The 25,728-nt window shown below is 41.9% G+C and overlaps 1 protein-coding gene across 2 annotated transcripts in view; it reads right to left on the bottom strand.

The window, feature by feature from the left end:
• The window catches only part of GLI3 (GLI family zinc finger 3), a 269,528-nt gene that overhangs the window by 106,563 nt on the left and 137,237 nt on the right, over positions 1–25,728 (bottom strand). For both annotated transcript variants that reach the window (XM_025380576.1, XM_025380577.1), the window contains one exon: positions 9,753–9,858. In XM_025380576.1, the coding sequence (XP_025236361.1) occupies positions 9,753–9,858 (106 nt within the window). The remainder of the gene's footprint in view (positions 1–9,752; positions 9,859–25,728) is intronic.

The following is a 25,728-nucleotide window of genomic DNA, read 5'->3' as shown; positions in this document are numbered from 1 at the left end:
TGGGCACATACGCATATATAGTAACATAGTGAAGATAAATTAAAAAAACATAAAATACTTACTTTAAATAAATCACTACAACATGGCAGGTAATAAAAGTATTAACATAATCCAACGTAATTCTACTATTTATCTGTTATATCCCCGGCAAATAGCATATGAAAAATCAAAGTCGCCTTTAGGGGTCTGATTGCTCATGTTACTGACTCAGAATTCTAACTTTGCTCCCGAAAACTTCCCCTGGTGTGCGCAGTGTATGTTGATGACAATGGGTGCTAGGAATACGGAGATTTTACTCTGTGGGGGAACCAGGGATTACTTTGAACAGAGGCAAGAAGCATTTTAGTAAACTGGGAATGTTTATTTCCATGCTATCTTAAAAATGTAAAGCATATTCTAGCAACATGGTTTGCTGATTTGTTTTGTAAATGAGGCAATTCATTTAACTCCTAGAGCTTCCCTCTCCTTCCACCCCATCAGATGATGGAGATACTATTCACTTATGGTGAACTTGGCAGTATTTGGATACTATTTGAATGTATTTAGAAGAATATTGGCGGTTTTCCTGTTTCACATGTAACTTGTTCCCAGGTTATGAAAGACATATTAACCTTGTCAGGCCTGAGGGAATCATTTACTGTGCCCAGTTAACCTAAGTCCCTTAGGCTGGGCGCTGGCTACCTAGGCCATACTAGACTTGGCCATGGTATGTACAGAGCTCCTTAGGAACAATTTACAGGTGCTTCCAGGCAATGAGGGACCCTGTATGGGAGAACCTTAAAGAAAAAAAAAAAAAGCCTTAAAAAAAGAGAATGCCTTCAAGGGCAACTGTACACACAATTCACACAATTCATTTTGATATTAGTTCAGATTTTCAGTCTGGGGCTGGGCTTCTATTCCCTGTAAGAGTCCCAACTGAGAACTTGCTTAGAGTGAATCTGTCACCTCCCTGTATTGCGTAAGAAAGTTTTAAATATCTGTCACTTATAAACATGTGAGATGCTGCATATGCCAAAATACTAGGTGATGGGATTTTAGAAAACCTATAGCTTTGGGTCACAGACTCTCACTTTGATCTTTATTGGAAATGCACTCACATGCTCTAAGGCAGTTCCTGCCACTCTGACTATCCTCCCTGCATTATTTTCTTCCTGCACACGCGCGTAGACACACATAAAAGAGGCAGAGTATATTTCTAGCATCGCACTTGATGTTTTTCAATACAGAGTTGTAAAAATTGAGGCATTGTCACCAAATTAGCTAGGTCAGCACTGGAGGTAAACACAGGCCAGTAAGTCATGTAACTTGTTAATTTTTACTGAACTGAAACAAAATCATGCCCATTTCTGCTCTGGTCTGCTTTTACAAAGTCTGCATCAAAACTAAAAGTGGTCAAGATTGTATTTTTCAAATTTATTTCAGTATAGCTATCTGCAAAAACATCCCTACTTTTTCTCAGAACTCTGAGGATGAGTTTCAAAATCCACCTCTCTCCTCCTATTTCCTTTTAGTGTGCTTAGTTTGCTTGGATCACTGAAGATGCAAAAATCTCGCTAATCTGTTACTTCATATTCAGAAAGTTAGCAAGCAGGTTCCTGGAAACATATCTGCTAACATTTATTTTCTGATGTATGATTTTCCCTGGGGCAGGGATGGGGATGCCACAATAACAATGAGTGACAGGCAGCCCTGTGTCACTGGCCTTTGTTCCCCTGAGGAAAGGTCTGAAATGAACTCAGCTTGCAGTGTGGCTATAGGAAATGGCATGTCTTTGTTTAGGTGAAAAAAGTGGGGCTCTGTTACCTAAGTGAGGGAGAGACGGCCACATAGGAAAGGCTGCAGGCAGCTTCAGTTTGGGCAGTATTCATCATATAAAACTAACCTCAAAGTGTCTTTCCATCGGGACAAATTCTGTTAAAGTTCAATTTTCTCAAACACATATTAAAAAAAATAAATAAAATGACGACAGTAAATTTCTGTTTTCTTTGAAGCCAGGCTTAACATGAGTGGAAGCATTGTACTCAAAGAAAAAAGTCTGTTACAGCTCAGTACCTCCCAGGCCCCCGCAACAGGTTTGACAGCAGCCTCTATAGAGTCGGCGGCTTCCGGTTCAGTGAACGTGAATGCCTCAGTCAATATCTGCTCCTGGACCGTGCTGCTGAGCGCAGCACAAAGAACACAGGAATTTTATCCAAGAAGCTGAGGCTCAGACTCTCTGAATATACACTATAATTAGGGCCTGCTTTCTCTGCAACTGAGGACCGAATTCAATATTTCAGTCATTAGAAATACTGCAAAACAGAAAGGAGTATATGCCCTTTGAGTACAATTTATCTGTTTTGTGGTTGTTTCTTAACGCAAAGTAAAAGTGTGTATCGGTGGATCTGGATTTATGTGCCCGCTCATCAGAATTTTAAAAGTTTAGGAATTGAAACCCAACCATCTTTTCCTAACTATGAGGAAACTATGTATGTAGGCGGCCTAAGACAGTTCTTGAAAATTAGGCAGGCCTTAAACTTTTTCAATTAATCACGAGAAATGATAACCAAACAATAAGACATTTATTTTTTTATTTGACATGATATGCAGTGAAAAATGTGAAGAACAGCAGTAGAAAAGCATAAAAGTAGAAAACATGACACATGACATTGCTCATAAAAAAGAGAAAAATAAATAAGAGAAAGAAGGACAGAGTGAGGATGGAGGGGGGTGTCATTTTAGACCAAGGGTTGGCAAACTATCTTTCAGGCATTCCAGGTCATATTCTCTGTCACAGTTATTCAACTCTGCCCTTGTATTGCTAAAGCTGCCACAGATGATACTAAATAAGGAATGTCACTGTGTTCCAATAAAACTTTATTGACAAAAACAGGCCATGAACTGTATTTGGCTCAGAGGCCATAGTTTGCCAATCCCTCTTTTAAATGGTTGTTTCTAGAAGACCTCTCTGAGAAGCAGAAACTGAGCAGGGAAATGTATGAAGGGAGTAGGCAAGTCATAGGTATCTGAAGGAAGAAGGCTCCAGGCAGATACACATTGTGATCTAACATGGCTTCCCTTCTATTGGGTTTACCACTATAATCACTAATTATTATCTACCCATGTTCTAAAAGAGTCTTCTCCAAGGTGATTAAGTATTGGTCAATACTCCACCCAGCTGATGAATCACAATTTACCAAACCACTCCTGTGGCTGAATATGTAAACCATTCTGTTGTTTAGTGTCATACATTCTACAGTACCAAAGACTGATAAGCATCTCATTTTTGGGTTACTTGACAGGCATATTAGGTCAAAGGGCCTGACCGTGGCTTTTTATGGCTCTTCCCACACTGCTGTATTTCTACCTTCGGAATCTGCAGAAGACAATGACAGCCAGTAACACTGAAAACTTCCTATTAGGTGCTGTTAGAAATAGTTGTGCTCATCCAGGAAGTAGAACTACAGCAGCCAAGTCTGTGGTCTTCATTTTCTCTGGCAAGGCATGGAAGTCTGGAGCAAGGGGTGTGGAGTCTGACGAATGGGTTAACACAATGGCACTACCTACTTGTAAGCTGGGTAACTTCTCTGTGTCAAGGTGTCCATATCTTTAAAATGAGACTAATAACTCCAGCACAGCGTCGTTATAAATATTATAGGAGATGACTACATAAAGTCTTTAATGTTGTGCTTAGCCTATAGTAAGTACTCAAAAATGTCAGCTATGGTCATGATTATATATTTTTTCAACTGAATTGTCTATTCATCTCTTTTTTGCCCTTATCTTTGATATTGCTATGGTCTTCTTAAATTGTTAATTTAAGATGGCTAATTTCATTCATTTTATTTCCATGTGTAGGGTCAGGAAAGCATCAACACATTAAATAGTACTCAGTCATATAAGGGGACCAGTAACTGCTTTAATATCAGGAAATTCGTTTGACAGTGGAGAGCATCTGACGTGGCAATAGCTACTATTAATAGAATCTCTTCTATTAAAAGTAGTCACTAAGCTTTCGTTTTTTGAATCCTAGCTTATTGGCATGAGGTGACACACTCAAACAAAAACAAAAGAAAAATGATGGTAATAGCAGTGACCTATTATTTTTATCATCATTAAAACTAATATTTATTTAGGAGCTACCATATGTAGAGCATGGGCTCAGCCTAGCAAACGCAAAGAAACACACAGATAGTCTTCACCTTGAGAGATGTAATTATAATTTAGTTCACGTTCTCTTTTTCTTTTTGAGGGGAGGGTGGGAAGTGTGTTAGGGTTTGCTACAGGATTTGCTAGAGTTTGCAATTTGATATGTCATTACACTTTACCAGTCTGAATAATGGTTATGGTAAAGCACAAACACTGGGGGGAAAAAGAACTTTCCTTTGTTAATTTTAAGTTACACTATTAAAATATTCCAAACTAGTTATGCTCCCAAATATAATTATAAGATTTTGCTAAATCTCCATATTTTACTGGAAACTTCCCTGAGAATGCAACGAATGAAATCACTATTACCTGCACAGGCCCAATATCGTGTTTTAAGTAAGTAGCTAGACTGAAGAGGCTCCTTTGGGATAAGTATGTGAGCTCTCAGTAAAGATAATACCAGGACAAGCAATGTGCTAAATTTGGGGGAGGGGAACTCAGTAGTAGCCCTGGTCATCTACTTACTATTTCCTTCTCTAAGCTTTTACCATAATGATATCTTTTCTTAGAGCTTTTTCTCTCTGGAAAGAAATGTATTTATTCATATGCCAAACTTGCTCTCATCTCCCTGCTCTCATCCCTAACAGGCAGCCATAATTACGGGGGCGAGGCCTTATCTATTTCCAGTGCACTCTATTTCACAGCTGATATTAATGATCTTCATGTACAGAGTCCTTTCCCCAAGGTGAAGGGAGGTGGGCCACTTTTAGTGGGAAGAACAGCTCTCCTTTCTTAGGTGGAACGATTCCAGAGAGTGTCAGGCAGCCTTGGAAAGAGCCACATTGACTCAACAAAGAAAAAAAAAAAAAAGGCTGACGTACGGAACAGAACGTGAGTGCTCATTTTCCCTAAGACAGAAAAGCTGGTTTTCGAAAGTGGATTAGTAAAGTGGATGGTGAAATGCAACAGCCTCTATGTGAGCTGGCTTGGGGTGCAGTACTCCACGGCACAAAGCAAGAGCAGCTCACAGCTCGACTGGCAAGAAGATCGGTGGGGCTTAATTATTGCAATGGATTAGTAACCAAGGACCCAGCTTTGGAAAATGAATTGCAGATCTCAGTATGAAACATAAAGACAGTTCGAAATTCAATTCATACTGGTCCATAAATTAGAAAACCTTGGCTCAGAAAGGTTGTACGTAAGGGCTAAATTGCTTTTTCCCAAGAAAAATCCAAAATGAATGAAATCAAATTGGAATTTAAAGCTACTTTATAATTTGGATTTCTACAAATACACCGTGCCTACTTTTAAAAAGGAAGCATGCTTAATTGAGTTCTAACACTAAAAAACAAAAAACACACCCTCAAAATGCAAGAGAGAAAGTACTTTAATTATTACTGCGGAAAGTAGTCACTGGACAATGCAATTGTATTCTGGGGTAGGAGGCTGTAATATACCAATTGCCTACATTCCCAAGTGAAATTTTAAAAATTAGTACTTATTTTTAGCCTAGCAGGCATCATTTGTTCCCATAAAATAGAATAGTGTCTCCTCAGTTAGGGAAGGAAAAGCCCTGATGTCAACAATGCAAGGCAGGAAATACAGAGGAGACCAAGAAGTAAAAATATATACATAAAATACGACTATGTGTGTAGAGATTCAGGTTTTTTCATTAGTGCACAAAATAATCTCAGTAATAAAGTAGACTCACTCTGATGTTTTTTCTAAAACATTATACTTCTTGCAATCTAGCTTAATAAGTCTCTCAAAGGATTTCAGAGAGAGGGAGAGAGAGAGCAACATTCCAGTTGTTTATGGGGCCTAAGACCTGGTGAATTCAGTGGAGAATAACTTTGCTTCCGAAACGGGAAGATTCCTCATATCCAGTGTTTCTTAATTTTCAAATTACTTGAATTAAACAAATGCAATGCAGGAATTGTACATTTTATAACAACCTTTACGTGACAACTCAGAGAATACTACTACTTATATTCCAGGTCCTACTTAGAAGTTCTGAGTCTAAATTCATAATTTTAAGTTAAGAAACAAAATGCCAATAAAGTATAAATTATTTCTAGTGCTGTATTTGAATTCATTCAAGTTTCTGTACTCCTTCTACACTGCCTAACCATAAACTGTGGGTAACACTGTAAGAATAAGCAGGGCAAGCTGAAGGCATTCCATTTAACAAACTGGGTTCTTTAACACAGACTGACGTATTTCCGTACATATTTATAAGGCTTAGTGGTTATTATTAGTCTGTAATTGCAGTTGTTCTAACACCTAATAAGCCATGGTTGGAAAAACAAAGGCAGGTTAATTTGTGATTTCCTCTACTCATTCAGAGGCAAATTAAGTGTCAAACAGCTAATACGAAACATATTTCATTTTATGAGATTTTAATTTAATTCTGCACCATATTGTTGATGCCTTAATATAGGGTGGTTTATCTAAAAAGAGGAGCAATTTATAAACCTCTTTCAATAGAATCTTTAATGATAGGATATGATAGCATAATTACAGAAGCGCCTGCTCTTCTTCTAAACAGAGATCTGTCGGCATTTCCATCAACAGAAATACTTGTTTTTAGGAGACTCGTAATTTAGTTCTTAAAGCTGGCACCAGAAGAACAATTGGGTGTACAAAATGAGAATATCTCCAAATTTTGTCTTCTTATAATTAAAAATATTTATTGCAAAAGCTTAGTACTCTTCACTTGATCTCATTTTCCACAAGACAATTATATAGCAAACAGTTTGGAATTCAAGTTTTGGATGAAATGATTTTACTTTCCTAGGTAACTGATTCACCCCTCAGCAAATACATGCTTTTAAGATTTCTATAACCAAGCCACATTTGCCTCGATTAGCCTCCACTTTCAAGGTGATCACAGGAGTCTACTTATCATACCTCAGAAGGTGCAAGAGCAACCCAGGGACTCACAACTGAGCAAGGGCAGAATAGAAACTCCCAGTATTTTTCATGCCCCCCCACTGCCTGGAATGCCCACTTTCAGCATTTGTTTAGAGCTCTGTGCTTTTCAGAGTGCTTACATGAACATTATTTCATTGAACTCTCCCTGTGATCTGAAGAGCTGGGTACAGCAGACAGCTTCATCTCCATGTAATGAAACCAACACATGCAAAGGTCAGTGGCCAGAGTCCACAGCACAAGTGAGTGGCAACACAAGAACAGGAATTCGAGCTCTCTGACTGCTCCTCCACCGTCTCTCAGACTGGGCCAATGTGAGTGTCCACTGAGCATCTTTTACAAAGTGCCTGACCAAGTGCTGGGCACTGCCTACGAAACTAGCAGGGAGCAGTGACTGTTAACAGTAAATCACCAAGTAAGAGGAAAAGCATCACAATAAAGCTACACGCAAGGTGCTACAAAAACAGTCTCTGGGACGGCCCTTAAATTAGGGGACTTGAGGATGAGTATAAGCAGGAGTTCACCATGCAGAGAGGGAAGGCCAGTGAGACCAATGCAGAGAGAATGTCGGTCACAAATACACAGGTGCGTGACATGCTCCAGCTTTCTGGGGCCCACTTCATAAGCATAGTATCCACCCAGGGCCCTGCCAGGACGCACCAAAACCAGGCAGTCCCAGGAGGCCACAAACCCATAAGCTCACCATTCTCTGTGCCCGCAGCAATGATATTCCCTCTTGGAATCTTCCAGGACTTCTCTTTTGAGGCTCAGGATTATCTATCGGCTTTATATTATCAATCTTTTTGATAATTATACATTTAGGCTGCTAGAGAACGATTTAGTCAGATGCTACTAAAGTATCCAAAGCTTGGCTATAAAAAGCAGGAAGAACTAAAATCCAAAGAAAACCCAGCTCAACAGTACACCTGAAATGTGACTCCCCCAAATCTGCCTATGAGGATGGTCCAGAAGTGACCCATCTTCTCTTGTGATGTTATCACCATGGGCCAATGCAGGTCAGTAAGCAGGGCCTAGAACACACAGTGGGGGCTAGAGGAGGGCTTACTGTTATATTCTGCCATAGAACAGAGACTTGGGATTTTTACTGATATTTGCATTTATTTACAAGGCAAACTATAATGAATGCAGAGGAGTAATATAAACTCGTTTTTAAAAATTGCTCTAGAACATCATTTCTGAAAGAATGAAGAACTCCAAAATTCCATAGAAAATCTGACCTAAATTAACTACATCACAAAGGCTCCAGTCTGGGAGGAATTAGCGATCCATGTCTCCAAGGCCTATCTGGTCCTTGCATGCGCTGAACCATGGGGCAGATCCGCATCTGAGATCCATGTGGTCACCTCTGTACCATAAAACCTCTGTATAACGGGGTGAATTACATGTCATGTTTCAGGCTGAACTAGGAATTTCCTTCCCTTTGTATAGGGAATTTTAAATTGGCCTCCTGGTTTCATTAGAGGGTATTTTTAGCAGGCTTCAGAACCCTGTAAATACTTACTTGTGTTCCAGTGAAAAGTCAAAGAATAAGTCACAAGTTTCTGCATTCTCTCTCTATAAATACCCACTTCTCCTTTAATGCTTATAGAAGTCTGCAACACAGATTTATTACTTACCTCCAGGCAAATCTGCTCTGAAATTACAATTCAGTAATGGGAGATGGATCCAAAAAACTGTTGGTAAAATATTATATGTGTACTTGGGCATGTAGTTAGGATTGTTAATATCAATTAATTCTGTTCACAGAGGAGGACTTGTTTTAAAACAACTTCATTTTTCTTTGGCATAATATGTAATTACACAGCTGTAACTAATAGCCATGGAGATGCAATCTACCATCTGAATAACCAGCATTATTCTTCAAAGTATTATTTGTGCTTTTCTAACTTTACTGTCTCCAAATAAAGGGTGATTATTAGATATGACTAAATGTATATATCAAGCCCGTTAGCAAGGGACAGCCCATCCCAGAGAGTGGCTCCCATTATTATAGTACATGACAGTTTCCTGGACAGTACTACAAAAGAATACTGTTTTACTTTGCAACTCCACCATCCTTTATTTCCTCCAAACCAAGTTAGATGGTATTTATTTCCAAGAGATTTCCTTTTTCCTTTTCTAATGTATGTTATCACTAGCATTCTTTCCTTTTATCTTTCTGTAAACCATGTGCTCGATCACATTTGCCATTTTGTTTGGGTGACATTCCCATCAATCAAGTGACTTTTGGTGTACTTACATAGGGGCTATGAAAATTTACCATAAAAATTTCATTACAATTCCTTGTGATCCCCAGAACAGGACTTTCGTGTTACAGAAATTTGAACATAAAAAACTTCAAACCTAATGTCGACCAAATACATATTCTGAGTGGTAACTTTCCATTAGGCTTTTACTTTTTAATTTAGTATTTACAGCCCACAGAACACACGTCAGCAAAATATATAGGAAATACTTGTCGACTACCTACTGTGACAGGCATTCCTCAGGAAACAGCAGGGATTTGCTTCAGTGAATCCACGAACAGATAGGCTTGCTATATTTCAAAAGTAAATCTTACACTTCTATCACATCTTCAAAGCCCAGTGGTCGTGCCATTAACAAAAAGTCCTGAGATGGTAAAAGCCAGTATCTCGTTCCATTTCATTAACAAGGAAAGTGTTAATACTTACATATGCAATGGAGGAATCGGAGACGGATCGTAATGGTAACGGCCTTCATGATGTCTGGCATCAATTGGTACAGGAGGATGGAAGGCAGGGAAAAGATGAGGAGGGTCTGAAAAAAAGAGGGAGCCCAATCTATATCAAATGAACACTTTCAAATAGCATTCCGATTCACAAAGCAACACTGCTATACTATTGTATCTTCACTACTTACACTTTTTTTTTTTTTTTTTTTTTGAGACGGAGTTTCGCTCTATCGCCCAGGCTGGAATGCAGTGGCCAGATCTCAGCTCACTACAAGCTCTGCCTCCCGGGTTCACGCCATTCTCCTGCCTCAGCCTCCCAAGTAGCTGGGACTACAGGCGCCCGCCACCTTGCCCGGCTAGTGTTTTTTTTTGTACTTTTTAGTAGAGACGGGGTTTCACCATATTAACCAGGATGGTCTCGATCTCCTGACCTCGTGATCCGCCCGTCTCGGCCTCCCAAAGTGCTGGGATTACAGGCTTGAGCCACCGCGCCCGGCCCACTACTTACACTTAATCTAAGAATTTGTAGAAGAACTCTTTAAGGTTAGTTAAGAGGTTCTGTGAGGTACTGCAGCAGTATGACTGAGTAAGTAGTGCCTGCACCTACCTGAGAAGGTAGAGCCTGGGATTGACTGCAGCTCAAACCCAGACAGGAAAGCAAGAAAGAGAGGAACAATGCAGGCTCCCTATCTTGAAAGATAGGCTGACCAGAGGAGAAGGGCTGAAGGGAGCCACTAAGCCAAGGGGAACAGATTAGAACACACTTATTTGAAAATAAAACTACATTGTCAAGTTAAGTTTTAAACAAAGACACTGTAATACAAATACTAGTTTCATTTTTCCCACGTTCACCATACTTTTAAGAGTGGAAAGGCTCGCTAGAATCTGTGGCTGATATATACACACATGCATATGTTTCTTTTTTTAAAATTAAGTACATATTCCCCTCCTTCTTGGCCTGGGCTAGGCCTCCATAGTCCCCACACAAAGGCAGCAAATCTATGTCCTGTCCAGAGAAATACTGTGCAGCCTGCCTGGAAGAGATAAAGCTGACCCACTCACACTCAACAGCGAGAGATCTAGAGCCAAACTCAGGGAATTCCTCCCAAGGTAGTGTTAACATTCATCTTGGACCCAGGTCCCCTCCTGCTTCCGCCTTTCCCCAGTCCAACGCTCTGGGTTCCTGAGCTGCTGGGTGTGTGCCCTTCCTTAAAAATAGCTCTCCCACCCCACTTATTCCTAGTAACTTACACCCATTGTCTCTGAAAATAAACTTTTATTTAAAAAAAAAATAGTGATTCACTGTAAAAACTGAAGAGAGTTTTAACAGATTTTATAATTAGAAGCATGACTGATGAGTCAAAGTTTTCCCAAGTTTCAAGAAGCAAAATGAAGGGGTCCAAAACCCGGAGGTTTGACTCCATCCATGGCTATGAGACTAAACACGACAGCAAATTCTTCAAATGTGACAGGTCCACACTGGTCATGCTGGGAGCCTGCCCAGAGCCAACGCTGCTGAGGATTGATGTGCACACCAACAAGCCCCAGAACGGCTTCCAGTTATTTCGCCCTGGTGCTGAGGGTAGCAGTCTCTAAAGGCAATTCCAAAGGGGGCCCTCTATCCGCGGACAGGTTTTGATTGACCACCTAAGAATGCACAGAGCATCCCCACGGGGTGCGGGAGGCTGCGAGGCCATGCCAAACACACAGATTAAGAGGTGGCTGCACCCCCTGAAGTCGGCTGCATCCCCTGAGGTCGGCAACACCACCGTCCCAACTGGGTAGAAGTGGATGATTATTAGATGTGTGTAACGTTGAATTCAGGTGGTTTTGATTTTCTTCCCTATCCATTTCTCTATTTTCCAAATTTTCTTCAACAAGCAACTACTAGAATATAAGCACAACAAACCTGTTTTTAAAGTTATAGTACATTACTTCCCTTGTTTTGATTTTGTCCCTGCTGCCTTCAAGAATCTAAGACTCTGTTTACGAAGAAAAAAATCCAGTAAGAGTAAAAAACGATGAGCATAGCATTCATAGAAGCTCTGTGGTCTACCAGGGAAGGACCTGAAGCTGTAATTCTATAGTTTACCACCAGATCTAGAATCTAGAAAACTTCCCAGAGGACTGTTTTACTGAAAATGTCAGTGACTCACTGTACTTTGTCACCGTCATTTCTGTGACCGTTGATTTGCTAAGTTTGAAAGTTTAAGTTGAATGTTTATTCAGCAATGTTGGCAGCTTCATTGCTGCACATAGCTCAGCCATCTTGACAATAAAAAGTCACCCTCTGTAGAGCCCAACATTCTATCTCATTTAACCATTTTCAAAGGAAATTGTGCATCCTTCTTAAAACAACATAAAATCAAGTGGGGTCATCTTTTGCACTCGTTTGAAAGCCTGACATATACTAGTGAACGTTTACTGATTTTAAACTTTTAAATAAACCCAAATCAATCAGATTCAAATCTACCTGAGGGTGGATGGCCATGAAATATGGGGGTGGCTCTTCTTTCTCTTCCACACCTTTCAGCTATTGCTGCCGATGCAAACATGCACGCCCCCTGCAGACTTCTTACCTAACACACATCATCTGCTCTTGGCAATCAGAGAAATAAACTTACTAGAATGGGGTGTGAATTCAGCATTCATAAAGTCTTACCCACCTCCTCAGGGCATCGCACATGCACCAGTTTATGCGGTTGTTTTGAGGGACACTGACAACTATGTTAGAGTTGGAAGGTATTCTCACTTCTTTATTTCATGGCTCTTGGCTGTGTTCTGCATGATGAAATTCTCTCCACCAGATAAGTGGGTGTCAACCGTATCTGGTTTTCTCTATGTGGGTGCAACTACAAATTATGACAACGTACAAAACCACATTTTTTGCTCAAAATGTGTGAATTTATTCCACATTTAATGTATGCCTCATATACCCCCGAAGTAACAGTCACGATCTTTTATATGAGTGTTTATAATGAAGTTGCAGCGATTATGTGTATGGAGGGAAGACCAACCAGTTAATCCTATAAAATCAAAAGCGTGTACCCAACAAGTATAAAATTCTCTTCCTCAAGGAAAACCTACAATGCTATCACGCACATTTAAAAGACACTGCCATCTTCTCATTTTCAAGAAATTATTCTTTCAGGATTTAAATTTTCTCTCTCTCACCCTCTCTCCCGCTTTCAGAATAAAGGAGAAAATGACCTAGCACTGCAACAATAAATTTGAGAGGAAAACATAAAACACAATTACTGGGGTACTAAGTACTCATTTCTCACTGTTGAGTCCACAGTGTTCTGTGAATTTAAAAGTTAATTCTGACTGAAAGTAGGTGATGCGTCTTATAACACTGTTTTCACCAAATGTTTATTTATGTCCCAAGAAAATTTATGAATTCTGCATTGAAGAATTATGTTTAAATAAAGAACAGAAAATTAATGGATATGATCTGATTTGACCAAAGACGTCTGGTTTCGGTTTAAGTGTCTCACTGTTTCTACGTTTCCCTTCTTGATTAAATTTAAAATAACTTCTCCTGGATTGCAGAAGTCTGTGTGGACAATTATACCTTGTGTTGGTTATTAGTAGAAATCACACCTCTTAAGCCACTTTCTGGGAAAATGCAATGGAACACCCCTCCTCCAATTCAAGACGTGCTCGACTATAGCTTAACAGGATAAATGAAGAATGAAAAGCAGTATGGACATGTCCTGTAACATACGTGGCATCCCATGATATTAATCCTAACACGTTTCTCGAAAAATGCTCCTGAATCCTCAAACGTTGACTACTTGCCTCGCTGGCGTCTAGGTTTGTCGTTTCTATGTGGCTCAGCGGCATATTCCATCACTGGCCCAAAAAGCTGTCCAAGAAAACCCACATGACAAGAACAGGCCCCTGTCGCCAGAGCCGCCATAATTACCCGGCTCGCGGTTTATTATTTACACATGAGCAGCGCAGCTGTGACGCATCATAACTCAAGCGTATGTGTAATAAGTTACCGGGCCGCAGCCATCTCCTGCCCTGCCCCTTGACAAAACACCACATGATGACTTCTCCAAAGTCAGGCGAAAACTGCTGAAGCAGAAGGAAGTGCCACGAAACCTGGCTACCTCCTATTTATCATACAATTTCCTGACTGATGGCTCCACAAACCAGCTGCTAAGTGCTGTGTACTCTACTGTCAGCAAACTAACGGGCTAAATGGAAGACAGGGAGAATAATGTGCAGAACTGGTGGAATCAATTTTACTGAGGGAATTAAAATTCTTCCAGGTGGGGGTGGGTCTGCGGAGCAGTGGTAAGCAGTCAACTGTACATGCTTATGGTTGCAAAGATGATTTATTACAGACCTGCGAGAGGTTTGACTATTGTGCCCGAGTCCTCTTACACTAAACAGAGATTTGAAGAGTGTGTACTCTCCCAGGCTTGAGTGGAATAGTCTTTAAACCCTATAACTATGTAATTGGCTTGACACATGTTTAAATTGAAATGCATAGCAAAAATATTTGTGCTGGGTAGAGTTGTCAGTATTCCATTTCACACTGGCTGTCATCATGTTGGGCATTAAGGATCTCATTAGAAATGAGAGGCATTGATTTTTAGGTCTCTTCACAACAGCCTGGGTTGATCATAAAACCTGTAGCCAGAGAATAACCGAGAAAGACACTTGGAGATTTATCTCTAGTTGCATCCTTCTCCCAAGAAATAGTTTTAGTATCCTCAGGCTATAAGATCTCTTGGATGCCATCCTGGGAAACTGTCTTTTAAGGTTTGAAATTTACATACAAAAATTGCAGATTAAAAAAGAGAGATCAAAGTCTCTCAGTTAGTGCCCTGAAGGAGTAATTCACCAAATGATACTTGAATGGTCTGAAAATGCCCAGGAAACAGTGCAAGAGTAAACTGCCAAGTGCAGAAGTCCTCATGGGTGATTTAAATACTGAAGTCGTCTGTACACTGGCCTTGGAATTGACTCGACATCAGAGCTAGAGATGATTTTCTGTCATTAGAGTTAGTCCTGCCTGTAGGAATGGCCAGTCCCCTCAAACTCATTCAATCATCTGCCATCAGCAGAAATATCATTAAACAGCATCCTCTATGCTACAACCAAAATCACCATCCAGCTTCTATAAAGTGAAATGTCTCAAGCGGGAGAGGGAGAGAGCGGGAGAGAGAGAATGAGAGATCCGACTGCCAAGAACTCACTCTAGTGAGATAGTAGAGAGGAAGCCCAGGCCTCATCACTGTTTCTTCCCACCATGGAGCTTCTCCAGTCATCATCCTCGTGCCTGCAAGACCTTTTTCCAGGGCTCAGTGCACTGTGGGAGGCCATTTGGACTGACTCCAAGACCCAGACTGACTTACTAACTCAGACAACCTTGCAATTCCTGCCTATGGATGACATGGCACCAGAAATGAGCTGATCCACCCTCTGAGGACACCCCAGGTAACCTAACGAGGAGAGTCTAGAGCAACACGTTTTGAGCAAGGCAGTCTGTGGCCCGCCATGATCTACTGTGAGTGGAATCTAAGGAGTGCAACCCCACAGGGCCCTGCTGTGGACTTGCTGGGCAGGATTCCCATGGCATCACCTCATGGAGCACTAGAAATCTTTTTTCTGGTCTCACAAGCATATGACATGGGGTTAGAAACTCCTCCAGAGTCATCAGAATGAGACATTTTATTTATATGATCTTCCACAGGGTAATGCAAGTTTAAAGAAGCTGTGGTTCTAGCATACTCTAGAAATCTTGTAAAAATGCCCTGAATCTTTTTTTTTTAATTATCTATTATTTTGTCACTTTACACAATGGCAGGAGCCTTAACTTGAAGAGTATATGCTATAGCAGGAATCTGCAAACTATCACATGTGGGCCGGTTTTTGTAAATAAAGTTATTTTTAATTTTTTAATTTTGTAGATGTACATATTTATGGGTCACATGAGATAATTTGACACAGGCATGCAACACATAACAATCATATCAGGGCAAATGGGGTATCCATTACCTCAAGCATTTATTATGTGTGCTATAAACAATCCAATTATACTCTCTTTGTTATTTTAAAATGTACAATTAAATTGCTTTTGACTATAGTCACCATGCTGTGCTAACAAACACTGGGTCTTATTCAATCTTTCTTGTTGTTTTTTTTTTTTGTACCCATTAACCATTCCCACTCCCTGCTCAACCCCCACTATCCTTCTTACCTTCTGGTAACCATCCTTCTATTCTCTCTCTCTCTGAGTTCAATCATTTTAATGTTTAGGTCCCACAAATAAGTGAGATCAAGTTGCTTCTGCACCTGGCTTATTTCACTTAACATCATGACCTACAGTTCCATCCATGCTGTTGCAAATGACAGGATTTCATTCTCCTTTATGCCTGAATAGCACTCCACTGTGTATATGTACCACATTTTCTTTATCCATTCATCTGTTGATGGACCCTAGGTTGCTTTGTAAATAAAGTTTTATTGGAATACTGCCATACTCATTTGCTTACATATTGCCTATGGCTTTATTTTCCCACACCAACAACAGAGCTGACCAGCTGAGACAGAAAACACGTGGCCTAACACATTTGTTATCTTATCCTTTATGGGAAAAGGTTGACAAACCCTATTCCAGTGTACCATGATAAAGTAATTTGCAGAAATTATTAATTTCGAAAAAAAAAATCAACTTTTTCTTTATTGTATTGTTTAAGCAATAACCCTAGGTACGTCAAATATTTTCAATGCACTTTCCTTAAATGCCAACTTGTGTGACTGACTTAATATAGTAAAAGTGTTCATATTAATCATCAATCAATAAAGAGATATCTACTTTTAGCAAAACCTGTAACAAGTAGACAAATTTCAAGAAAATTGATGAAATTAACCATAAATCTAGCAATAATAGTAGTAGCTAAGCATTTGAAAATTGAAGTTATCTTATAAATTAAGTAAAACAAATACAAGTTTACATAAAACACTAATTAACAACAAAAACGAAGCTATTTCTAAAACCCGGTAAGCTTTTACTTCTGGCAACTACCCGACAGTCTTAACTCCTGGTGTATAAACTTCCACGGACATTCCCCGCTACTCAAATAACAAGCTTTTTATCATTTCTTTTGTGTAAGAATGCAGACTATTAAATTAATTAGTATTTTAGACCTAAACGCTACCCATCGCCACACTCTGGTCACACCTACAATTCATTCTTTTTTTTAAACAGTCAGATAGATCCCTGCTGTGCTCCTCAACAAACATGATCATGTGTTTCCCACAAGAAAATGCCAAATGATCCTCCTCAAGTGAACTGACAAAAGAAACCTCTGCCTTTACTACTTCAAGTATGTCCTCAGTCGTGAACCAACAATTGATCTCGCCCCTTTCTGGAAACTTCTAATTTCTTCTGTCCTTAAGTTGCATGTTTCTCCCTTCAAGATCACATCCAGTGGATGCCCAAAGGTGGAAAGAGAACCACATCTACCTACTGGCTGACCAACCACATCCTTCCAAACAGAGACTCTGGAATGTGTCTTGCCTGTGATTCCACATATATGCATCCAACATTTTTGTGGTTTTCAGCTTTCCTGCCAGGATAAGAGAGAAAAAATAACCAGAGAGAAAGGCAGCAAAGAGAAATAAAGAAAGGTTTACATCATTCTAGCTGAACTGCAGAACTCTCTCAGGGAAATCACATGCAAACATATAAGGAATCACTTAGAAGTGACAAATCTGTTTACTTTGAAATATGCTAATGGTGTATTTTCAGTGACAATAAATACGCTTGGAAATTAAAAATGGAAATTAGTTACTAGTGACAAATTTTTACATCAAAGACTGTATTTTTGTATCACAAAATTCAAAACTCACAGTTATAGCTCTAAAAATATACATTAGGATTCTTTTTTTTTTTTTCAGATTGAGTCTCACTCTATTGCCCAGGCTGAAGTGCAGTGGCACAATCTCAGCTCACTGCAGCCTCCGCCTCCCAGGTTCAAGTGATTCTCGTGCTTCAGCCTCCCGAGTAGCTGGGATTACAGGTGCCCACCACCACACCTGGCTAATTTTTGTGTTGTTAGTAGAGACGAGGTTTCACTATGTTGGCCAGGCTGGTCTTGAACTCTTGACCTCAAGTGATCTATCCTTCTCAGTACACTGGGATTCTTAATGGAATCAGAAGTTTAAACTAAGTCTGGTTTAGTTAGGAAACCAACAATTGATCCACAAAGGGGAGGTCTGGAAGGTATATTCTATTAAAAATTAATCTGCTGCAAAAAGAGCTTTCAGTGTTGCAAAATTAGCAGAAGCAAGTAGCGAGATGTGAAAGCAAAATAACATAGTATGTTTTATAATAGTATACATCTTGTTAAGGAATCCTCTTGACATAAAATAAGCATTCCCAAAGCGTTATCATTATTCTCCTAAGTCTTGTTTCTTTTTAAGTTCTATTATCAAGACAATCCTGAGAACCAACAAGGGAAAATTTTATTATCTACTCAAAGAAGTTAAATGATCTACCCAGTGTTGCATAAAACTATGGCCTTATGATGCAAGTTTGGTGCTCTTTCTATTCCAATACCAGAGCACACCGGACTTGGCACTTCAAACGTGATCCCTGCCAGGCCGGGGAAACCCAGGTACCTTCATGAACTATCAATCCTGCTTTGGAGACAGCAACCCTGGGGAGCTCTCAGGCAGCACAAATGCAGGCCTGCCAGAGATTGTCGGGGCTAAGGCTCAGCATATCAAGAGGTTTACCCTTGTCTTCACAGTTGCACAAGAGAGAATGCTGCCACCAATCATAAAGAATCATTTCCAGAAATATTTGGAAGTCTCTGGAAGACCAGCAGTATTTCAAGAGTGTGCTGGTTGGCAACTTTGTAGCAATTAAGAAATGAATGAGGCACATTCATTTTGTTCAACACCAGACAAGAAGCTCTGAAGGATTACTGACTCTGCTTCTTTCATCCGGACCATCCACTCCATCTGTAGTTCCTGTCAATCAACAGCTAAAGGTCTTCCAAGGTTTGCCCCATAAATAGTAATTAATAAAAATAATAAAACAAATCATGACAAACACAAGTGCAATTCACTGAATACTTTAATGCAGGTCAGGCATGTGCAATGCCTTTTAGATGCACCTCGTTTCTTTCTTCCTACGGCCTGACCCTGAGAAGCAGGTACTGTTCATACGCCCATTTTTATGGACAGGGAAACTGACCTTCTCCAGTGTTACATGGGGAGACAGTAGTACAGTAATGTGTCTTTTTTACTTCAGAACCAGGGTTCTACTTCTTGACACAACAAAGTCAAAGTTAAGGCTTTTTATCATCTCTTATCTAAACTATACTCCCCACACCAGCATCCCTAAAACCAAGTCTGAACTGTATCCCTCCCTTCTCCCAAAATGTATAGTGGCCCAGCCCACTCCAGTCCAAGTTCTTCACCATGAATTTCAGGCCCCAGCAACCAAGCTCCATCCAGGACACCTCCCCATCCGAGAGTCAGTGCCCCCTCAGGTACCATGCACTTCATGGCCTATGGTGTCCCCTCAGTTGAGGACAAATTCCCTCTTACCTAAGTCTTACCCCCTCTTCAAGACTCAACACAAACACCTCTCGCTCCGTCAGGCTTCCCAGGGGCTCTGTGGGATCGCGTGCTCCTTCCTCCCTTCTCCATAACCTCCCTTCAGGTTGGCTGGAACCAGTAGGGACGACCCGAGGAATTCTACTTGGACTCGCATCGTGTCCTCCCCACCGCCTTGCCCTCTGAGGGCCCTGTGCTCATCCTCAGTGCTGTCCCTCAGACAAGCACGTGTTTACTGAATATGGAGCTTATACCAGCATAGCCATGGGGGTGAGTACACCACACTGCCTTTCCTGCCAGGCAATATGAGGATGAGTCCCTGCCGGGGTGCACATACCCACGGGTCAGAACTGTCTTCTTTCCCTCCCAGGAGTTCTGGGGTGTGAGGGCAGAAGAGGCTCACTTGTCTGTATATACCCAGCAGGAACTCAATAAATGTCTGTTCTAGGAAAGGTGAAAAGGGGGAGGAAAGACATGAAAGGAAAGTGAGGCCAAGTTCCTCTACTACCGAGTGGTAGACCGAGGCAGCCATCCCTCCTGGAAACTGCGGGACACTTCCATCTACCTGAGGGGCCTCCAACAACAGGCAAAATGAGGGGAACCGACAGGTACGGGCTGTCTCCTCTTTGGAATCCCCCCTGTGCAGTATTTTGCATGCTTCCCATGTTCAGAGTGAGCACAGGGCCAAGGCCCAGCAGATGCATGCACACCCTGGAACAAATCCTAGCACTCTTTAGGGCAGCTTCCAGCCTGACCAGGCTGCCTGCCTTCTGCTGGGCAGTGAGTAACTTCACGTGGGCACCTCACCACCCTATCCCACGCCACCACCTCTAAGACAGGGCAGACACTGGTGGGCGCTCAGCAATCACACTCCTGGTTGGGACCTTTCCAAGACTCGGAATGCCCTTTCCCATCAGGGAAACACTGATGGCTCCGGTGAATTCAGGATACTTGATCAGGCTGCTAACACCCGTATGGAAAAAGCTCTTTGACACAAAAGGTTGGAGGTCAAAAGTTTAAAAGCTCATGACAGAAATGACAGGGGCCCCTTTGCCCCCACCACCACCTCCTTTTTTTTTTTTTTTTTGTCAATAACATCAAAGGCTCTGGCATGTACTTAATGCTATTATTGTTACGCTTTGGAATCCACTGAAATTCCAGCATGTTTATTGCACACTGGGAGCATTAAAAGGCTCCACTTTCTTGTCCCTTAAACTCTGAACCCTCACTGTCTAAGAAGCATCACTGTTTGCAGAAACACACAAAGCTTTTAAGCAAAGAGTTTGTTTTAAGGGTTTCTTTCACCATGACTGTAAAATAATAAAGCACACAACATGGCTTCCTTGAAGGGAAGAGCAAAAAATCCACTTTACATTTCTTGGCTCATGGGAGTACAAGTGGAAAACATTCCCCATTTTTCTTCTATTTCTCCTTTCTCTGCAACCCTATGTTAGCCACAAGTTGCACATTTTATACACACCTCAAAGACAATGGCTATGTGAGCATCTATCAAATGGTACCATCTGAAGGAGTCCGAAATACCTTTCTTCTTTAGAGTGCCTTCTCAAGTCCACCGTCCACTCTGCAGCTACCTCATACTCATTCCTGGATGTGCAGATAAAAAGCCCCACAGCTGCCTGCAGGCTGGTTCAGAACTACTCCAAGCTCCACTCTCTGAAGTTCCCACTAGTGGCTTCCTCTCTTGTTGGCTACCCTTCCCTTCCTTGCTATCTCATCTGGCTTCCTATCTTGATTATTAGCTTAATTCCAGTTGGAATGCTGAATAAATTTCAGACTATCTCTGACTGACCGCCCCTTAAAGCACCTGCTCCTATGGTAATGCCTTGGATGTCTAACCTATGCTATAGGCAAGAGGCACCCTGCCTGGGCCCGCAAGCCCGCCATGCCCATAAAAGGCGGGGGCCACTCATTTCCTACTCTTCCCCTCCATGATTCCTGCAGTTCAGACAAGCTAATATGCTCAGACACACCCTAGAGGAATTCAGTTTGCCAGCGTTCTGTTTTAGGACTGGGGAGGATGATAGGCTTGGGGGTATCAACAAATCTATTCAGCTGGGCTCTGTTGGGGACTGTCCTCCCTGGGGAGGCATTGGTCCTGAGGCTGCTTTCACTGAGCCAAGGCTGCTGGCTGTCTGCTGCCTGTGCTTCCCTGAGGCCTCAAGCTCTCTTGCTTTCCCACTTCCGATTCTGTAGCCTCAGTGGGTGATCTCACTGGCCCTTCATCTGGACTCAGCAGCTGCTCACCTTGTCTAAAAAGACTCAGGCTCTAATGTGATCTCCATTGAGTCCTCTCCTCCCTCTCTACAAAGTGACCCCTGGCTTCTAGACCAAATGCATGGGGCTCAGTCTTCATAAACTATATTTGGTAGGTATCTGATGTCAATGATGTCCATGTGCTCCAAGGGCCCCTAAGGACAGAGAACATGGTCTACTTCTGGAATCTGCATCTACACCTTGTACGCCTGGGTCCACGCCTACAGCCCTAGGTGTGGACCCAGCTCTCCATTTCGCCCAAAGCAGCTGAAAAGGCTCCCCCATTTAAAGACATATTTTCTAGATTTCTTTAAAAACAAATTACGATAATCACTATAGCCATAGTTGAGGACTACAGCCTCAACACATGGACGCGTAATAGCGGACACACTCACACAAAGATGACCCCAATCTGCACTTTCTCAATGAGTTTCCACTAATCAGAGAGTGTGGCCTACACTCATTTCAAAAGTGCAAGACTGCTTCTCACGCTTCTTTGCTGTTTGCAAGTGTTACTAAAGACTTGAAGCATGATAATACGGGATTTAAACAAAGCATTTAAAACAAAGCGTAGATTTAATAACTGACGCTAGGCAACAGACCAAATTGATGGCAACCTACTGGTCATCTTGACACCAATATATACTTGTACAAAATTTATCACCCTCAATATGAATCCTTAGAAAAGCCATCCTTTCTCCTGAGTCTCCCCGTCTCCAAAATCAGGAAAAGGCCAAACACTCAGCACACTGAATGATGCATGCTGTGACCCTTGGCTGGGTACACCCTTCCCATGGGAATCCATCTGCTCTCCATTTCGCCCAAGGCAGCTGAAAAGGTCCCCCACATTTAAAGACATATTTTCTAGATTTCTTTAGAAACAAATTACGATAATCACTCTAGCCATAATATAATTTTTCTTTCATCCATAAAATGAGGCCAGTAAGACTTAACTCTGTTGACTCCACAAAGTTGTACAAGGCCCCAGGTGACACAGGTGAAGGTGGTTCATAAATTCTAAATAACAGTCATGCATCTCTTAACAATGGGATGCATTCTAAGATATATGCCCTTAGGTGATTGTTTCATTGTGTGAACATCATGGAGTGCACTTACACAAACCTAGATGGTGGAGCCTACTACATACCCATGCTGTATGGTATAGCCTATTGCTCGCAGGCCATAACGGTACGGCAGCATGTCCCCATACTGAATCCTGTAGGCAACTGTAACACAATGATAAATATTTGTATATCTAAGCATATCTAAACATAGAAAAGGTACAGCAAAAATGCTGTATTAAAATATTTTTAAAATGCTACACCTGTAGAGAGCAGTTATCATTAATGGAGCTTGTAGGACTGGAAATTGCTCTGGGTGAGTCGGTGAGTGAGTGGTGAATAAATGTGAAGACGTAGGACATTCTTGTACACTACTGTTGACTTTATAAACACAGTACACTTAGGCTGCACTAAATTTATGAAAAATGAAGTGACTGTACCATGATGTTCTGATGTCACTCGCTGATAGGAATTCTTCAGCTCCATTATAATCTTATGGGACCACCGTCTTACATGTGGTCAGTCCTTGACCTGAATATCCTTACGCAGCATGTGACTGTACCCACGTTTAAGAAGTCACTGTTCCTTCTAAGTTCTTCTTCCTCAACATAAGCATCTAAGTTACCATGAAAGTCAACAACTTCATGTGGGTGTCTTCAGCTTTGCAAGTAATCTGAAGGTTCATGCCATGCTTCTCTCTTGCCCTCAAGCCTTCTCTGATCATAAGACCCAAGAAGAGGCCTCCATATCTCTGTCCCTAAGTCAGGTCTGTGGCAAGGACCTCACTCTGTCTCCTGAACTTCACAATAGACAGACACTGTCCTCAGCTTAACCATCAGGGAAAAGAAAAAAAGTTACAGCCACAAATATGGTCAAAAAAGAACTATCACTTACTGAGCACTCACACATGCTAAGGTCTGCCCTAAACACTCTTCGTATATTTTCTTGTTTATACCACATGACAATCCAAGGAAGTAGGTATTCATATCCTAATTTGCAAATGAGAAAATAGGGATAGAGAAGGTAAGAAGTTAAAGTCAGTTAGGAAGTGACAAAGCTTGGCCTCAAGTTCAGATCTGCCTGACTACAGTGCTCTGGAAGCTACGGCAGGGTCAACTACCGAGGCCTGGGGCCTGTGCAGCCCCTGGGCCTGTGGTCAGAAGGGCCCGAGCATGGTTTAATGTTACACACTAGCCCTCTTGAAATTCTTAGTAATTTTTCAACAAGGGCTCCCCATTTTCTTTTTGCACTGGGCCCCACAAACTATGGAGCTGGTCTTGAGTACAACTGTATTTCCCACAAAAGGACTCCCACCTCCAACCTTCTCTGCTTCACCCTTGCCGACAACAAAAGCTAACAGCTGCTAACAGACATTGTCATGGGTACACTGGGTGATCACATACATCCCGCCCTCACTGCCCAGGTACAGGTCTCCTACCTCACCCAGGCCCTGCCTCGGGCTTACACTTCTGTCCCCTTGCCCCAGTCCCTCAGACATTTCTCCCAGGCACCAGGGACCCAGCCCAGCAGGCAGCACGTCCCTAGCCAGGCGGGATCTGGCAGGACACAGGCCAGACATCAACCCCACGACGACGCTCTCTTGCTGCCACTGGGGCCTGCGCACACTGTGCTAACACAGTCGCCATCTACCGGCCCGCTGCCCTGAGGGCTAATTGGGCTCGTTTCAATCAAGACCGAATACAGCAGAAGTCCGTCTACATATAAATAAATCACAATTACTAACTGCAAGAATCCAACCGCTCTCTTCTCCCCTCGTGGCCGCTGCAGAGGAATTCCCAGGCCAGCCAGGACTAGCACAAAAGCCCCAGACTGGGCTGCAGCAATATCCGCTCGCTCGGCTCAGTTTATTATTTAAACAGTTCCTTAACGACTCTTCCCGGAGGTGAGTGAGGCCAAACTGTTTTCCTTCCCTCCACAAAACAGATATGCATGGCTTATTTGAATGTCTCCAACGTTTACTTTAGTCCCCGGTTAAATACCTTCTACCGCAGAGTCAAACAAACAGTTCACTTCATTAGAAAGGCAAACAATTTAGCAAGAGAATACCACCAGCACTTGAGGGGAACCAAGCTGGGCCTCCAAACCCTCCGCCCGGGGAAGCAGGGCCGGTGGCGGCCCAGGCAACAGTGCGTGGAGCTCACTTCAAAAGCCTTTGCACAAATACTTCACACATTCACTGGTAATTAACAGATAACCCCGAAGAGATTATCTGCCCTGCGGCCAAGGACCCTGGAGGATTATCCACACCACCCGCGCAGGAGAAGGCAGAGCCCAAGAGCACACCTTTTTCTCTGCAAATGCAAGTGGATAAAGTCATCTGAGAAAACACCAAAATGAGCAGCTACACCTCCCCTACCCCGGTGAAAATAACGAAGCAACACCTCATTAAGATAGTTACTCATTTAAGCAACAGCCAGAAGTTGTGCCTGAGAAAAACACACGGGCTGGAGCAGCAAGAGGACACGGGGATGGAAAGTTCAAGACAACAACCAGGGCAGGAGCGCAAAGCCCTTGGTGTGCTGTCAGGATTCCAGCTCAGGAGTGGAGACAACGCTGTTCCCAACAAAGATTTGGGGCACGCTAAAAACACTGTGGGGGCTGAGCATGAGCAGGTTAAAGTCTGGGCCCTTCTTTGCGAGAGACCCCAAGGCAGGGTCAGGGTCAGCTGCCCATTGAGGTTTGAAGCCATCTGTCGCACAGCAGGCAAACCCTGACTCTTAGTCCAGTGGGCACCGCACTGCCCTGGCTTTTATCTCAGAACCACAGGAGGAACGCACCAGGGTCACCTCCTTGGTTGACCAACAGATGACAGGTTATACCTGTTATACCTATCCATCCAGGGCACAGGATTTGGGACTCATCTTTTATTTTATTTCATTTCATTTTATTTATTTATTTATTTATTTATTTATTTATTTATTTATTTATTGAGACAGTCTTGCTCTGTTGCCCAGGCTGGAGTGCCGTGGCGAGATCTCAGCTCACTGCAACTTCCACCTCTGGGGTTCAAAC

This window comes from Theropithecus gelada, chromosome 3, assembly GCF_003255815.1.
Source record: "Theropithecus gelada isolate Dixy chromosome 3, Tgel_1.0, whole genome shotgun sequence".
NCBI classification, from domain to species: Eukaryota; Metazoa; Chordata; class Mammalia; order Primates; family Cercopithecidae; genus Theropithecus; species Theropithecus gelada.
The sequence above is the reverse complement of the archived record's forward strand: the minus strand, read 5'-3'. Positions and strand labels throughout refer to the sequence as shown.